Consider the following 18,313-nt stretch of genomic DNA (forward strand, 5'->3'; position numbering starts at 1 on the left):
ATATGATAACTGGTCAAATTCACAGTTCCTGTCAGTCCACAGCAGTGAATCCCTGGCACAAGTTGGCAAGATCATTCCAGCACTGACTGTGGTGACCGTGCAGCACCTGTTTGCAAGGGCTCACAGCAATGCCCTGGTCACACCTGAAGGCACACCCACACTCACCGGGGTGTGCAGTGCCAGGGCTGCCCCGAGCTGCTGCTCAGATGAGATGCCTGGCTGGGCTTTCCCTCAAAGGTCACCACCTTTCTGTAGTGCTGCAAGGTGCACTGCAAGGGGTATTGAGTGGCTTAGGTGAGCTTAAATGACCCTTTCAGGTGCTGATGTTCATTCCTTTGACCCTGTGTGCAGTACTGCAGGTTTTCTCCTGCTGACTGCTGCTGCACGAGAAGTCTGTTTTTTGTTGAGGCTGATGGCATTTCCTGCAACCTTGAATACCTCAAAAGGTTGGATCCCAGTTAGTTTTGAAATTTGTCCTCTTATTTGGAGGACATTATACCACCAATTTTTTTAGCTTTTAGGAAGCTAGGCCAGATGTTCTGTCACCATGGCCAGGGATAGGGATTGCCAAAGCATGGGAGGGAAGTCTTACCCATACTGAGCGTGGAAATTGTAAGCGACGCAGTTCAGAAAATGAAGAAACACTCTCAGGTAGTGCCTAGTCAGTCAAACACATACCACAGGGAATAACTCATCCTGTCAGCTTATTCCATCTACAACATGTGCCACCACATCCCACACACAGGGTGAGAGCCAGGGAAAGAAAGCGTGGGCTTCTTGGATGGGCCACATAGTTCAGCAGCAGCTGTGACAAAATTCTCAAATGGGCCTAAAAGCCAGGCAGAAAGTGACTCTTTGCCTGCTTGGCCAAGGACATCTCAGCTCCTTTAAACTAGAAAAATAAACACACTAGCCATTCAGTTGTTGTGTTTACAAGAACAGTAAAATAAACCTGAAGAACTTGGGAAAGAAAAGAGCTCTTTGGTAGGAGCTGGATTCCACAGGAGTTCATTTGAATTTCCCCAGCCAGCTGGAGCCCGGGGAAAACTGATTTTCCAGTGCCCTGCACCTTGTAGAATCATTTACACTTCTCAAGTGGATGTAAAACCACGCTACAGACACTAACAGCACCATTTAACACCCACTTTGCAGAGGTGTTAATGTCCAAAGAAAGTATAAGGTCACAGAGAGCAGCACCAAAGACATTCAATCAGGAGCGACTGCTGAGGAAGCGCAGGCTCCTCTCTCTCCTTCGGGGACTGACAGCCGGGGCGCTTTCCCTGCTTCCCGAACACGGCACGCTGCGATCGTCACCGAAAACCTGTCACAGGAGGTTCCTCCTGGCGGGTGTCACTTGTGCTGGGGAAAGGGACCCTGCCTGGCTCGCTGCAAGGTCACTGGGACTAGTCCTGGTGCCACATGGATATACCCCTGTGCTGGAGACAGAAGCTCTGTTTCCTGCCACATTCCCAGCCGTTTCTCTTTCCCCAGCCCTCTGTGAAAATTGTTGTGTATAAAACACGAACAGCATTGATAAATACTACCTCCTAAAAGAAAATCTATGGTGGATCTTCCTCTTGCTCTCCTCGTACGTTTTCATGAGGGTTAGAGACCAGAGCCAGCTGAGAACAGGAGGTAGAGAAAAACATAAACAGGAAAAAAAAGATGATAGGAAGCCTTGTACATGCATATATAGTTTCCAAAGCACATAATGAAAGAAAGGATTGAGACAGAAAGAGAGAAGGAGACAAAAGAAGATGAAAATATACCACAGGGGGGGAGAACAATGAAACCACCATCCACCCCAGTGCCAAAAATCTCAATTAAAAGGTGACAGGTGTGTAACCTTGTTTTAAAGGAGAAGAAAAAGCACCACAAAAGAGATGTTGGTAGGTTTAAAAAATAAATGCCAAATGTGTTCAGCCTTGCCTTTGAGCAGTGTTTCTTTTTAGTTGTCTTTCGTTTTTGTAAATTTTATTTAGTTTCCTGCAGTTCCCTTGCCAGCTCTGTGAGTGCTGGCCATAGATGTGGGAGATATTGGCCCATCGTCCCTCTAAGGGCTGCTCAACTTCCCTGCTGTGCTCAGGGCAGGTTACTTGTTCTCAAGCAAGACAGGCCCCTCTGTGCTTTAATTGCTTCTCAGCCACTCTGGCACCAGCTGAGGTCACTCCGAGTGACTGTGGCAGAAAAACAGCAGCAACTCCAGCCAGTGGTATTGTGATGGCTTTCAAAATGCAAAAGGAGCAGACACCCAAGACAGAGCACCGCAGGCACCTTTCCATTTCTGAATAAACTTAGAGCAAATACAAGTGTAAAACTCAACTGTTACTTTTTATGGTCTTGTCTCCTTTTAATTTAAACCTCTTCTGTTTAAGAAGCAATGGTATATAAAAAGTATTTCTGCAGTGGCAAAGAAGGAGAATACACATATTTCAAATAGGCAAAAGTCTGAATTTTCCTCATATTTATACTTCCTGATGCATTTGGCAATCCTTCCATTTCATTCCTTCTCTGTTCAGGGGCTGCTGTGTCCAGCAGTGGTCAGGCATGTCATTTGGAGTAGGGTGAATGTTGGAAGTCACCATGACAAGCCTTTAGAAATGAGATAGGACACAGGATTTTGTGAACTGTACCACTGAAGAGCACAGACATCATTCTGACAAACTGATGGAATCTCTTTTCCTCTTTTATGGCTGGAGAAATCCCTGTAAAACAGTATTCTGTTAATTTCTAGTCATCCCTAGGGGGTCTTCATATGAAACATAGAGCCTGTGAGAAAAAGGCTGGACTTTGCTTTAGAGGATGAGTCACTCTGAACATCCATGTCAGGCTGGGGAGAGGAAGAGGAGCATGAAGAGGTAGCAAAGCTCTTCATCTTATATATGGGCCCTGTCAATGGGGTTGCTGCTGAGCAGAGAGGCTGTGCCTTGGGGAAAGCAGGTGACTCCTGGGGCAGGGAAGCACTTGGAAAGCACTTTCTGGATCATTCGCAATCTGTCACATAAGCAGCCCCTGCTGAAGACAATCAGAAGTTTCCCCTTCCAGTGCATTTCTGCATTCAGATCTGTACAAACATGGAAAAGACTTTTTTGCATATTAGAGGCAGCTTTTTTTCATGAAGGGAGAGAAATACGGTCTCAGTGCCACAGCAAGAACATTACTGTTTCTTACCGGGCTCTTTATTAACTACTTGCTTACTTGGAAACCTTTTCAAATTACAAAATGCCTTCTTAAAAATATTAAGGGGGATGTCTTAAAAAAGTTGTGGAATTCCTCTGCAAGAGCTGGGTTTTACATCCTAATGGGACTAAAGCTTTTGGCTGGAAACAGGAAGATTATGCTTACTTTTAAGCAGATTTTCTAGAGCTTTATGACGAGTGTGATAGGTCCCTCTCTCATTTGGGGATATTCTGCAAGTGGAGATCTTTGAAGGGGGTGTCTTTGAAGTGAGCATCTGGCATCCCAAACTGTGAAAGGTGCTTAGACAAAAATTTATCTGCTTTTCAGAGAAATCTTATCCTAAGAATTTAGTTGAGGATGGCACTCACGGCATTAGATGCAACCAGGCATGACTTGCAAATACTAACCTGTTGCAGTGGGGATCCTGCAACACGCATATATCAAACCAGGAGTCCCGTGGAAAGGAAATATATATGGACAGAGAGATTCTTGATAGCTGTTTCAGAGAGATGTTTATTTCTCCAGCCGCATGGCCGGAGCTCTGCCCAGGAACTGTTCCAATCACGGGACCAAGGGTCCTTCTGCCCGCGCAGGGAACACAAACCAACCCATGGGAACGAGGCTGAGCAGGGGCAGGGAAACCCCGTGTCTGTGCCCTCAGGGCCCCTCTCCCAGGGCTACACGGCAGGGGAGGGACCCCAACACTAACCTATTAAAGCAATGAATTCATTTCCTCCAACAAATGGTGGGATTAAAAATGTACCTAGGGAATGCTATAAATACACATCTGTGACTTGACTTTTCTTCCCAGGAATCTCTGGCTAATCCCTAGTGAATAACCTGTCTCTAAACTTAAACCATCAAATGAAAATGAACAGCTGAATATTTTAAACTATTGCTTTTTATTATAATTACACTGGAGCACAAATAAATAAGCACTAAATTATTGTAAAATATTGTCAATGCACTAAAGAAAGCAGAATTGATCTTCAAACAACATCTTATTACTTCAGAAGTATCAAAGTACATTTAATTACATCTTACCTAAAAAAATCAAGTACAAAAATGAAAAGAAAATTAATATGTATTTATACTGTGTATATAGAAACGGCTAATAATATATGATTACAGTTAGCCTCTAGCTACTCCTTAGTCCTACACAATCTCAGGCACATACCTGACAATTTCTAATGAAATATAAAAAAAGCAACATGACATTCAGTTTCAAGATATTAGTAAATGTATTACATCGGAATGAACACAGAATGATTTCATTTTATTTAAAAACCCTGTCATTTAAAAACTTAGTGCCATTGTCCACTTAAAAATAAACAACCCAAACCAAAAAACCCCATACTATTTTATACCATTTGCTTTAATTTGTCAAAAGGAGCAATAAAGTAGACATACATTGGCTAATATACGTAAACACATTTTTAGTGCAAGAATAACAAGACCTGTGACTTTACTGTGCTTTCTTGAAATCACAGTGCACCTTACACAAATTGCTACACTATAATGTTTAACTTCAGGAGTTTAAAGCAAAATAAGTGCATACCAAACAATTTCATATATACAGTCTCCATAAGTGTGTGTATATATGTGATCTGTATGTATATACAGATTGCATATTTATACAGACTACAGCTTTAATGACTGTGTGTAACTAAGCACTGTCATTCACCCTGTGACACAGAAGCTGCTGAGACAAGAGGTGATGTAGGAATGTTTGACAGCACTGTGATGGCAGCTCTCGGCGGGACAATATGCCTTTTACTCGAGCAGTGGGGTGGGCCAGCAGTCACGGGACAGGGCAGTGGCTGTGTCCTGTTCTGGCTCTGTCCCTGACCTTTGGAAACTACTCCGCCTGAGCCTCACGTCCCTCCTCAGTAAAACGGCTCTTGCAAGCATGAGGTTTACTTCACATTTCTAAAGTGCTTTGAAGGTAAGTGCTAAGTTATATTTTACTTTTTCATGTTGTCGCACTTTAAAACAAAAAGCCATTGTTTCCATGGGATACAATGGAGGTCTGGAAGCACGTGGGCAGTTATTTAGGAAGGACAACATAAACAGTGTTGAGCAATAAAAGCAAAACAAGGAGTTTGTGGTGGGCTAAGTGTACAAGCAAGTCTGCTTAGGACAAGAATGCTTCAATTCCCTGATATTTATTCCTATTAAGTCTCAATATGGAAAGGACACAATATGAACAAACACTACCAAAGACAGAACTGTTCACACTGACACTGCCTTCCCCCAGTGGGTGTACCCAGGGTCTGCGCAGCCAGTGATGCTCCGGCAGCGCGGCTTTAAAGGAACTGCTCCAGGAGGAGACCAGTGAGGACAAGGACTGGCAGAACTGACTGAACACCGGCTTGCGTTTTGTCACCAGTGACTTTGTGCAGTTGGGGAAAAGGGCTGAGCTAAGTATTTCACACATGGATATAGAAAATTCTTCTCTTGCCACATTACAAAGAAGACAAAGCATGAACACTTGCTGAATAATGAACCTGTTATCTCAACAGATTTCTCATGACCAACAAGTTGTCTTCTTTCCAGCAGATTCTGGAACTTTGCGAGATCTCTGGAGTTTTTCTTCTGCCATTTTCTTTCTTTAAAAAAAAGAGAATAAGCAGAATATACAGTTGGTGTCTTTTGGATGTAACATGTTCAAAGATTCCCTCACAGCCTCTGGGTTTTTTCATGTCTTCTGTCATTTTGGCTGTGAGGGGGTCTTCAAATCTGCATTTCAATTCTGTACCTATTCCAGCCTTTGTATTCATAACGCACCAATATTTAACGTATGTGGATATATACGTATGCACACATCTATGGGTATATATAGATACATGCATATATACATGTATATGTGTGTACACATATGCATATATACATATACAATAATGCTAATATACATACACACATATAAACACACACTTCATCTTTTACAGAAATCTCAGTTTGGACATCAAAATATACATTAGTTAATTAGTTATAAAATATTTAAAAACTTTATTTCAGAGGCTGAAAAGAAACTACTACTGATAAAGCATTACTGAAACTCAAACTTTAGCAATATAGATTACAAAACCTTCTAAAATTTGTTATTTTTGGTCTTTTTTGATCAGCAATTACAGCTGTGGCAATGCTGACAATATAATTTCAAAGAAAAGCCAATATAACAAGAAGTTTCAAACAACACATCTTTTTTTCTTGGCGAATATAACATTAAAATGATTGTTTAAAAGAAGGAATTTTGTACTACCAAACTTCAGACACAAAGATAGAAATTTTAATATACAAAATATATGCCATAGATCTTTTTTTCCCCCTACTCCAACGCAGTACAAGTTTCCCTCATTCTCAACAGATCCTTTTGGAAGATATTTCACTGCACAGATTTCACCCTCATAATCAGTATAAGCCATCTCTTTCTCCTGTTAAAACCAGGAGACCATAATTCTTTGGTCATGACACAATATTCTGTTAAAATGGGTGTAATATAATACAGGATTGCAAGCCAATTCCAGAAGCAGCCAGGAAGAAGAAACAGCATAGCCAGGAGAACACATTACGTGGGCTTCTGCTTCAAAACCGCATGAAATCAAGAGGGATTTCCCAACTGCCTTCCAAGGGGTCTGAATTCCAGCCCACAGAAACAACATGAGGAAATCTGACAGAGCGTAAGTTAGGATGTGTTGCTGGATTTAAAAATAATAAACATGTAAACAGATTTTGTCGCCTTTATTTTCTGGACCGTTGGTAAATGTGGATAGGGACGGCGGTGGCAGTGGCCAACCCACTGAGCTCAACCCACTGAGCAACTGGCTCTCTCCAAGGGCTGCACAATGCTTAGTCACAGTGAACCATGGTCTCTGCTAATCAACGGAACGTCGTCAAGGAAGAAATTCAGTCCCAAGCTTTGCTGCAGAAAATTTAGTTCCTTGGCCAAATCATTTTAGTAACTGGTTCATATAAAACCAAGGGCAATTCATCTGGTTAACATTACGGGAAAACAGACGCAGAACAATTAATATTTTAAATGCAACTTGGGCACCCACATCGAGCACTTGTATTTTCAGCGCTTGCAGGTTTGCTGCTTCCCACCAGAACTCTCTCCTTTGTCTATCCCTCCCTCCTAAACTAAGGACATCTAACAAGTACGACTCTAGTTATCTTCTACAGCCCTAGCACCGAGTTGTTTTGTACATTGTCCTCTCCAACAACACGTACAACCGCATGCTTTTGTACAGAGGCCACATCTAGGCAGGTCAGAGAAATAAAATAGTGGCGGCGGGAGTGGGGGTGAACAGTAGAATAGAACATAGAAAATAGGTAATAAAACATACAACAGTAACATTATATAGTAAAATTCTCCATAAATTTTTTCGTTTATATATATATATATATATATTTAAACAGTGTATTAGTTTGGGTGTTTTCAATATATTGGTGAAATATTTACATTTTGATATCTTCTGGATCCAAAAAAATCCTGGATAAATATGTTTGCCTTAATCCAGTTGGAAACCTAAATCTCTCTCGATTGACAGGTGAGCACTGTACCAGTGTGTTTGTTCCTAGGAAGTTCACTACCTGTAGGTAAGTCTTAGGTTAGAGCCTTTGCCTTATTAAGAAAGCAGGCTACCTGTGCTTGGTGCAACACAGTAGAGAGGGCATCCTCCACAGCCCTGTCAAATTGCAGTGTCCCAGAAAACAGTTTGTTGTTTAGAATAAGGAGGAGGACTGTATTTCTTGGTCCCGGCATTCTTTTTCCAACTCGGCAAAATAGGCATGCTGTCCTGTTTGCAGAGTCCTTTCTCTGATTTCTGTCGAGCTTTGATTTCTTTGCAGAGGCAACGTTTCTTTTCAATCATATCCAGCATCGTATGGTCCCCTTGTAACCACTGCATGCACGTCACCTATTGGGGGAGGTGGATGGAGGAAGAGAAGAAAGGGGGAAAAAAAAAAAGGAAAAAAACATATGAATAACTGTCTTGGTCATAGACTGAATATGCTTTTTCTTTGCAAAATTAGCTTACTCTTATTTGAAACACTCTAAATTGATGAATAAAAATCTCTATGCAAACAACAGAAACAGAGTTAAACAGCTTTACTTCTAATTACTTCTTTAAGAAAAAAAAGGGGTTATAAAAGATCCCTGCTTTAACTTCTCCGGAGCACTAAAAGCTAATAAAGATAAATGGTTTTGGCTATCTAGCACTGGTTGGATTTTAAATGATAGAATAGGTCTTAAAAAGGCATATGGATCTTAACAACATCCTTAAGTTGTGGAAATAAAAAATTCTACACACCGAAACCCATGTTTTATATTGCCTTCCAATTCCTGTCACATTAAAAGCAGGGTGATAACATTTCTGAGTATCAAGCTAAATAAAACTGTTAAATTTTGTTAAAATGATTTAATGAACTCCATGCAAATTATATGGATTAGCCTATCCTACTCTGTGATATTTCATTAACTGGAAGGCACCAGGAGTTTAGAAACTCCATGTTTTCATGCATGTGGAATACTTGAGAACATGATCCTGATCCAAAAGGGGAGGTTAGCATATGTTTAGCTGTAAGTACGTGTCACAGCCCCTCTGAAGCTGAGAATGTGGCTTCATTCAAGTTCAGTGGGGAGTTCACAATTGAAAATGTTGTGTCTTCAGAGGCTTTAGACTGGAACAAAAAATCACTAATAGTAAACTCTTCTGAAAGGGCTCACTGGTTTTGGATATCACTGTATACCTACAGCTCAGAAAACTCCTCAACAATTGCTTTGCAAATTTGAAGTGTTGTCTTGAGAGTCCCCACATTTGTTTCCCATGAGTTAAGGATTTGTGTGTAAGTAAACACACACGATATGTTCACATACGGTCCAGGTACACCTCTACTCTTGCCATGAAAATTAACATGTACACCAATACTTTGGCAGCATTTGTGGTTGATGAAGGAAATGTATCTTTATTATTAAGGGTATTTGAATACATTTAATAATGCATATGCCTTTCCTTCATAAGTCTTAGAATGCCAAGAGTGGGCATACTCCAAGTCCCCAGAACTGAGGCCTGGTTTGCTTAGAAGCCCTTATAGAAACTTCCTTGGATCTCAGTAGTTTTTGTGTTCAGCTTGAAGCATATTTAGCATTTATTGATAATAAATAAAGCAAATGTTCAGATTCATAGCAGAAAACAAAGAAAAAGGAATAAATGTAAGAAAGCCTACCAGAACAAGTAATAAAAAATTATGTACTCAAACAGAAAAATTAATAGAATACAGAAATGTTGGTATTTTTTGTAAAAAATAAAAGGGGGTGAAACAGGATAAAATAATTTTATCACAAAACCATTCTCACCTTATACACTAGATAGTACTCTAAGTAAAACAAGTTTAATCCATATTATGAGTTTTGAATTACATAGGTAACTTATCTGCAATGTGTCCTCCTGAATGGCTGAGCCATTTCTTCAGGAATTCTGCTGTGCCTGCTCTTAATGGAATACTTGTCTTTCATTTCAGGAGTGATCTAACATTTACTGTGGTGCAGGTGGGCATGAGGCACAGTGTCTACCATGGCCATGAGATTTTCTCTCTTTGGGTGCCCAGGCTTGGTCCAAAACTCCCTGACTGGAGATACTCCCCTCCCACCCATCGGCTCGACTCCACAGATGTTGGGGAAGGCTCTACCTGACCCAGGTTTCCTGCCATTCTGCTCACCAGTAGTGGGTCAGTACTTACACAGCAGTGTCTTCAGCTGGGTCCTCCTCTGTGGGGAAGGACAGAGACACAGTCTGCACGTTATTCATTACACAAATATTCACCAGCACAGCGGCTTCTGCACCAGGCCTGCCGACAACAGCGCTTGAGCATGGATTTCCTCTCCTGGGCACCGGGAAATGCCTTCTCTTTTACAGCTCATCACATCACAGGCAGAGTGTGTGCCAATGCCAATCCCCACGGCACGCGGGGTGCTCCAGTCACCAAGTGTCACAAGCACCGCACGCAGCACACACGACAGCCACCATGAGAGTGTCACATCCACGTCACCCCCCGCTCACCACCGTGCTACACACAGTGCAGTGCCAACACGGTACCTTGTGGTACTGATCTCCTTCATTCAAGGGGGTACTCAAGGGGACAGAAGCAGCATTTTGACATGCTAATTTCTAAAATGCCAGTTGCAACTTCCCAAAGATAGAAATGGAGTTGTAGAATGTATCAGTTACACAGACACTCTGCCGCCCCCTGCAAAACAGCACCTAAAATATACCCAAGAGTAGGCAGCTCCAAAATCTTTTTTTTATACTGGCCACCATATTTTGTTACGGTTAGTGAATCATTTACTGTGAAGAATTTGAGTTTTCCCAGACACAGATTTTCAAGTCTGCTTGGGATTTTTTTAATGCTATTTTTGTTTGATGGCTAAGTCCTTCCTATCAGGATCTTCTTAGGTGTACTGTTTGCATGACACAATGTCTGGAACTACACTCAATAATGGTGCATGCAGGGGAAACTTGTAGAACTGGGATGGGGAAAGTAATTTGCTAAAATACACCAAGTGAACATATGATGTTGAAAGGCCTGGGGAAAAAAAAGCTTAAATATTAAAAAAAGCTTAAATATTAAAGGGTTTTTTGATAGTTTTGCCCAGTTGTTTAGTGTTTAAGTGCAACAGAACAAAAATATTAGGAACAAAGATGCATGGCCTCTGGAAGCTGTAGGACAGACCTAAGAGGAAATACCCATTGCAGATCAATGAACTACAGAAATGACAATAACCATGTCACTGATATGAAGTCCCAGAGTGTTAACTAAATTTTCAGTGCATCCTAGACGAGTAACAGGCACTGACGCTCACAGGCCAGGACTCAACCCAGCTGTTTAATCACAGTAAAAACCCCTGATGACTTCAGTAGAGCTGTTGAGGTGTTTAAAGCTAATGTGTTTAACACTGCAGTCTTAGACCTAATCCAGTGACTGAACTGGTGGCACTCACATTTAGTTCCAGCACTAATTTTTTTCACATTCTCCCTCCTTTCTGGCTTCAGCCTGCTCCTCTGGTCATGCACCAGGCTAATATTCCTGCCAAAGCATAACAAGGAATTTGTTCCATGTGAGAGGCACAAAAGACAATGATGTTACAACTTAATTTATGAAAAAAAAGTAGAGCATTCAAAGAATTTTATAGCTATACAGCTCTCCTGGGAAAGATCCCATCGTGCTTCAGGAATGGTGCACATACTGCATCATGTCAGAGCTTGGCTGCAGATGTGGATGTACACAGACAGGCACAAAACGCATCATCACTGGAGGTAAGAGCCAACAAGACACAGAACAGGAGAGGAAAACTTGGTTCTGACCAGCGAATTTTGGCCCAAAACCTGTTCTTACTGAAGAGGGAAGAAAGAGCCAGCAGCTAATGCTAGGATTGTAAGAAGGGACCTCCTGGAGACTCCAGGATGTGTATCAGGTACTATGTCCCATAATATCCTACAGATTACAAAATTTGCTAATTGTACGTCAATTTTTGCTTTGATGGAATCTTTACTCATTAGATTATCCAAGGTATAAGACACCTTTTTAAAAAATTAATTTTAAATCAGATAGAGCAAGAGAGTGAAGAAAAACACCAGGGAAAGGCCCAGAAGTTTGGACATTCACCAAGCAGGTGTTGGAGATAGGGTCAAATCCTTGCTCCTAGGCAGGCAGTAAAAGCTGAGTGATAAATGGATGTGTAGGAAGCATACAGGAATGTACAGTGGTTGGATAAATTCTCTCACCTGAATGTGACTGAGTGCAAGAGTAAACAAGGATCTCTGACAAGTTCCTGGTAAACACACTGACCTTTTGATTAGTCATCAGTCTCTAGTTTTCCTTCAAAAACCTTCTTCAAAGTAAATGCTTGTGCCAAACTTGAACATCAACAACAAAAGGTAAGAAACTTCTTCCACTATACAAAACCGAGCTTTTCCATACAGTTTTAATCACCAGCTTTTTTGCAATCTTTAGGAGAAACCAGTCTATGTGCCAGCTTACTTTTACTATTTGCTCTCAGTTTTCCGATTTTTTTATTTCCAAAACATTGGAAATAAATATTATTAAGATCTTTTATGTACTCTTGGGTTCTGTGTTGACAGTGCCACAGAACAAGAAGTAATAAACCCATCTTCAACTAAGAAAAAACAACAACTTTACATATCCTCAAAACAATGCAAAATTAAAATCTTTCGCAGTAAAAAAAAGATCCCTTCTGGTGGGTGTTTTAAGGCTTTATGAAGGTCAGAGAAACAAACTAGACAAAGTAGTTCCCTTCTCTGCAAAGTGAAAATGGTACATTTTTGTCTGTGTGTGCCTGCATTAGCAGTGGGACTGACCTCATATCTCATCGGTTTGAAATTTTGTATTATTCCAGGAAGATAATTAGCAGTCCCAATGGTTTCCAAATACATGTATTGCTTAAATTAGATTGCCCTGAGCTAGACCACAGAACTGTCTTGGAGCTGAGGTTTGATGGGCAGAACATGTGCAGTTCAACGGCTCTTAGAGGCCAGGACTTGAAGCCAGAGGTCAGTACATACCATAGTTCTCTGCCACATCAGAATTTACTGGGAAAAGCACATAATCTCAGGGAAAACTCAGAACAGGCTTTGGAAAACAGACAGTGACTCACACTGCCAGAAAGTCCCTGGTGTCACAGCAGCCTATTTCTGTTTTCCATTGCCCCGGCCCTGTCTCTACCCAGCCCTGGGAACCCCCACCACATCCCTCGCTGTGCCATGAAACACTGCACCAGCACCTCCACAGAAGTGCTCAAAGTATGGGTGTTTAAAGCAAGAAAGAGAAACGTAAATGAACATGGTTCTTTCCTTGTTCTTAACTAAGCAGGATAGTTTGGTTACAGATAGAAAAAGAATAAAATATTATCCAATGATAGATACTGATGGAAGCTACTGATGGACACAACTTTGCACACAGGCTGGGTGTGTTCACCAGGTGTAGAAAACATCTTACATCTTTTTGTGGATGAATATCCACACTATGAGGTCAGACTTTTGGGCCCTTCAGGAACTGGACTATCGCTATAAGTAACACCAGGCAATGTGCATCAGGACAGGCCCCAAGCAGGTCTGTGCAAGTTCCTGAAGACATGGATGCTATTGAAAAAAGACATTGTGATACCTGTAAGTTACATACAAACTAAATGATCCCATGTAGCATAGCCTTTCCGAATGAAAAACATAAGGGCTGTAAAAAGAAAAATCCATGAGCAGGACTAAAAATATAGACTGAAACATCCTCAGCACCAGGCCTGGGACTCTCTTTGTTAGCTGTGAAAAATTTTACTTGTTCATATGTGACTTAAATACCTACATAAATACATGGATGGATAATGCCCTCTCTTAGCAAAAAGACATTTTGTGCTACATTAGTCCTACTCATATCCCCTTGTCTCAAACCATGCCCTAGGTAACTTTAGCCCTGAACACTGGGCAGGCAGGAGACAAGAGGAGAGCAAGTGCCAGGAGCAATTCTGCTCCTCTAAAGTCAGGCCATTGGTGAAGTGCGGTATGAGGATAAGGCCATGCTCATTCCCAGTGCTAAGAGGAGTTTCAGGAAACCTGTCATTGAAGGTGCACTATAATTTTTCACACAAGTGCCCGTGAAAATATGTGCTGCTAAAAATGCCATGTGGGAGAAGAAATACTTGAAATATTGGACACAGCTCTACTAGTAGTCACTAAGTTTGAAATTCTTGTCAATTTTCATTCATTTTTAGGAAACTTTTCTTACATTTGAAGCGACCACACAATATTTCATGCTCTGGACACGTCTGTGAGCAGGGTGTTCATTTGTGATGTATGAACTTCTAATGACCTAAAAAAAAATCTTCCACTCTAGCTTAGGTGAGGGCTTTAGATGACACCATATCCCCTTCAGCTGTTTCTCCTGTTTCTCCTCATGACATCTTGGCTGTTAAATTCTTTGCTTGCCTTGTTTTAATGCTGTTGGTTTGTTTGAGGTGAAATCGGAAGCTCTGGGCAATAGGACAGCCCCATGATTCAGTTGTTTTCATCATTTTTTCCTAGTACTGTAGGTTCCCACTTACTGTGCTGAAGTTCCATAGGTTATGGGGCTGAGGAAGTTACTGTTTGCTTCATAAGCATCTCTCTCTCCTGCTGGATGAGCAGAGGGGCTGACTCCTGAAGAATGGGGAAAACTATATCACACATATGTGATCATGGCTGTCATACAGAAATATCCTTTTCTTTGTCAGAACTGCATAACACAGATAAAATAAAAGCCCAACAGCTGGTGTGAAGCTATAACAAAGTGATCTTAAACTAACACAAAATACAATGAAATAAAAAAGGCAGCAGGAGGAGATTATTAGAAATGTCTCCTGGATCTGTAAGCAAAGCGGTCTCTAACAGTGCAATCCATGTGCAGTGCTTCACATCATTCAGCAGAGCCAAGCATGCTGGTTTGTTTTGGCAGGCTGCAGTAAGTGAAGAAGAAAGGCTTTCTGAAAGCCACTTACCATCCTCTGGGAGGAAAAGGTACTCCCTCCCTCATGCCTGTTCTCAGACAGGAGTTTCCAAACTCTCTTTCCCACTGAAACTCTTGACGGCACTTTCTCTGGTGCAGATGGCTCCCAGCCCCGTGGCCGGGTAAGGTATTTCCACTGCGAAGGTGTGAAATCCCACTCCTAGAAGCAGTCCTTTGCCCCGGGGGCAAGCGCTGGAGGGCTATGTTAAGCAGCAACAGTTACTTCGCTACCTGATACTCAGCTCGACGTGCAGGTCCTCTTAGCACATGTTCGCAAAAGGGGAGTTGTCCAAGGCAGGAAGGAGTTCAGCCAGAATCAGGTTTCAGAAGATCTGAGCAGAGATCCTCACCCTTTTGAAGCCAACAGGAATTTACTTGGACCTCATGGGTCCAAGAATTTGACTGCAGTTTGTTTAAAAAACCAGTAAAAATAACCTCAATAAAAATTATTTTTAAATACTTCAGAAGAGCATTTGGAAAATTATGTTGGACAAGATTTCTTTTGCTAACTGTGAGCTATAGCCATTGCACTGCCGTTGAATGTTGTTACTTCCAATGTGACTTCCAAAAGTCAGTAAGTCAGGATGGAACTACAGACTAAGTCTGCAGTCATTCCCCTCTCTGTGAGAGAGGTATTACGGAGGAATATTGACATGAAAGACAGCATAATTTGGCCCAGGATAGTTACTTGTTCATACAGCTTGGTACTGCTAACCCATTCTCTTGTTACTGCCAAATTCAAAACAACAGTTGATTATTAATACAAAGGTGATTAAAAGTAACAGTATGTTCAGGAACCCGCAGGATGTGCAAGGTGAGCTGTGAGAGCAGACACTCTCCATGCAGTCTGGAGCGCCTGGAAACGCTCCCTGGGGACAGTGGACAGCAGAACTGCAAAAGCCCCCCTAGTGTTTTCCAGAAACTTTCCCCTGATGCCAGCAACCACATTAGAATGATCCTGTGCATTTACATACTTGCATCACAAGCACAAGTGCACATACAAGGTGTTAAAAACTACACAAACTGCCCTGACGTTTCATAAATTCTTCTTTTCGTGGGACAGAAGATCAATCTCTATTTTCCCTCTAAGAACATGGGAAAGAATTTCTCCATCACATTAGTTTTTGTTTAACAAAGTGTGTAGGAGGGAACACTTTGTAATCTTACCCTGTATAAATTTAACACTTAAAGCATTCACTGACACCTGGTATTTCAACCTATGAAACAGTATATGCAACACATTTTAGGAATCTTATAACATTTCAATTGCTGTGTTTAAAGTTTAGATTTACATTATTCTGAATTTCTAAACTTCTGGAAATATGTTTTATTTCAAATGATACTACCACAGAAAAAAAATGAAAACAAGAGTCCCTATAAAAACTGCAAAACTAGAGTCCCTGGAAAAAACTACACTATCACTCAATGTAATTACATGATGCAGTACTGTAAAAAAACTCTGGACACCTTTTTCCAAACTTAGAAGTCACTAAAAGACTTGACTACATTGTGTTGCGCTCCATGGCCTGACTAGTCCACCACTTAAAAATGACTGACAAGACTATCTGGAACTCCAAGAACTCCCAAAGATTCAAGATTATGAGCAATTAATACTTATCTTAAAATTAAATTAGCGAATGATTAGTAACCCTTCAGCACCTCTGGTTCCACACCTCCAGTTTCACGATTCATTGCTTTCAATTACTAAATGTCACAGTTACTCCACACACAACCAGCTCTGCACATACTCCTATGCCTCAATTTTTCCAGTAACCCTCAGATTATTGCTGAGGCTACTAATAAAGCAAACTTTAGGTGACAAATTCATTGTTCTGCTTTCTGTTTTCATATTGCCAATCAGTCTAGTTTTAGATCTGTCTGACCTTGCATTATTATCTTGTTTGGAAGCGCATTCTTTTCATCTGAGCTTTTTTTTAAACTCCAAACAACTGCCTGAAATGTACTGCTTGATCACTGTTAACACACTCTGTAAACGCTAGTGCTTTCAAAAGAAGAGCCTGTAAATTAACTGGTATTGGAAATACTGTGTAAGGTCATCTCATGCATCTCAGTGGATCATCACAAAGTGCATTCCTATTGAGATCACTCATGAAAAATCAAAACTTCATCTATGCCTTTGCTAAGGAATAAGTGCAGAACTCAAGAAACCCACCATCATTCTTCCTGTCATTCACTGTAAAATAGAAAGGAAAATACAATATTGTATTAGGTCAATCACAGGAGGGACAAAGGACAGACACTTTGCTAGAGTTCAGTGATACAGAGATGTCCTGTGTACTGCATTTTGCAGTGCAGCAGCTGCAGGGTAACACTGTCATGTCCCAGATTTCCTTGGAAGGTTACTAACCCATTCTCTCCAGCACTTCTGCTTGCTGGAAGTTGCTGCTCTGTGGCATGTGTGCTTGTGAATCAGACTACACACAGCAGGATGGTTTCAGCTGTGACGCCAGTGACCACTGCAGTTGGCCCTGCCTACGGCTGGGTGCTACCCAGTACAACTCACCTGCAGTTAGTGTTTCTTACTCTCAGTCATGGCAGTTTTGAAAAACTTCCTGAGTCTAAATCTCTTATGGAGATGAACAGCCCTCCCCCTGTGCACTGAGAGGTGGCATGGAGCACTGAGAGCTGCTGTGGGCAAGGTCCTTTCCTCCTCTGGGTCCCACCCCTGTGGACTGCAAAAGCTCTCATGTACAAGGGAGTTGAAGGCAGCAGGGTACATGCTCTAGATACTGCTCTGACCAAGAAGGGCCCAAAAATTGAGAATGGAAGAATGAAAGTGAATGGAAACAAGACCATAACTTTGGAAGACCTAAGAACTGCAAGGAAGAAGACATCGAAACCAGTCCTAAAGTCACAAAAATGTGACATGTGGGGACATCACAAATTCCGTCAGGTTCCCCATTTTATTGGACCTCATTGTTTCCAAACTATAAAAAACCACATGACCTTCAGCACTATTTCTCTTGAAGTCAGTACTAGAACCCAAGATTTAACTAACTTTTATTGCTGTGACAGACGAAGAACTTCACCACAGCCATTTACCAGCAAAGCTCCTAAGTCTTTATATTTCTCTAGCACTTTCAAGAAAATGGCCAAAAAAAAATTAAAATTAAAGGAATATAAAATCAGCAAAATAATGTATGGAGGGAAAATGCCTCAGCACTGAAAGTTGCTTTACTTTAAAGTTGTTTTACTTATGAGAAATTTTACTTACATTTCTCCATTTTTGATAGTGAAACTGAGTCAAAGATCAGTTTCTTAGCGTAAATGCCATTTCTCAAATATTGTACTGATTGTATGGAGGGAAAATGTTCAGGAAAACATGACTGAAAACCAACACTGAATGTTCAGAGATGATCATATTCTTGTAGATGGTCACAACTTCCCTTCAAAAATGTGTAAAAGCATTATTAAAAGACAGATATCTTCATTAATCATTAATTTCTAACTCTAATTTGAAGTGCAGTTAATCAACAGTTGCTAAAGTTATAAACCATACTGAGAGTTTCTGAAGAATACAAAGATCTAAGAGCCTGCCTCAGTATGAGATACCACATCTGAT

General features: G+C 41.1%; 1 protein-coding gene across 7 annotated transcripts in view; it reads right to left on the bottom strand.

Annotated features, from left to right (window-relative positions):
- Positions 1 to 4,063: 4,063 nt before the first annotated feature.
- NYAP2 (neuronal tyrosine-phosphorylated phosphoinositide-3-kinase adaptor 2) overlaps positions 4,064 to 18,313 on the bottom strand; it is a 136,805-nt gene continuing 122,555 nt past the window's right edge. For 6 of the 7 annotated variants that reach the window (XM_020584934.2, XM_020584932.2, XM_020584931.2 and 3 more), the window contains one exon: positions 4,064 to 8,099. In XM_020584934.2, the coding sequence (XP_020440523.2) occupies positions 7,872 to 8,099 (228 nt within the window). In that variant the 3' untranslated portion in view covers positions 4,064 to 7,871. The remainder of the gene's footprint in view (positions 8,100 to 18,313) is intronic. The other variant, XM_020584933.2, reaches the window with a different exon arrangement.

The sequence above is a fragment of the Corvus cornix genome, chromosome 9 (assembly GCF_000738735.6).
Source record: "Corvus cornix cornix isolate S_Up_H32 chromosome 9, ASM73873v5, whole genome shotgun sequence".
Taxonomy (NCBI): domain Eukaryota; kingdom Metazoa; phylum Chordata; class Aves; order Passeriformes; family Corvidae; genus Corvus; species Corvus cornix.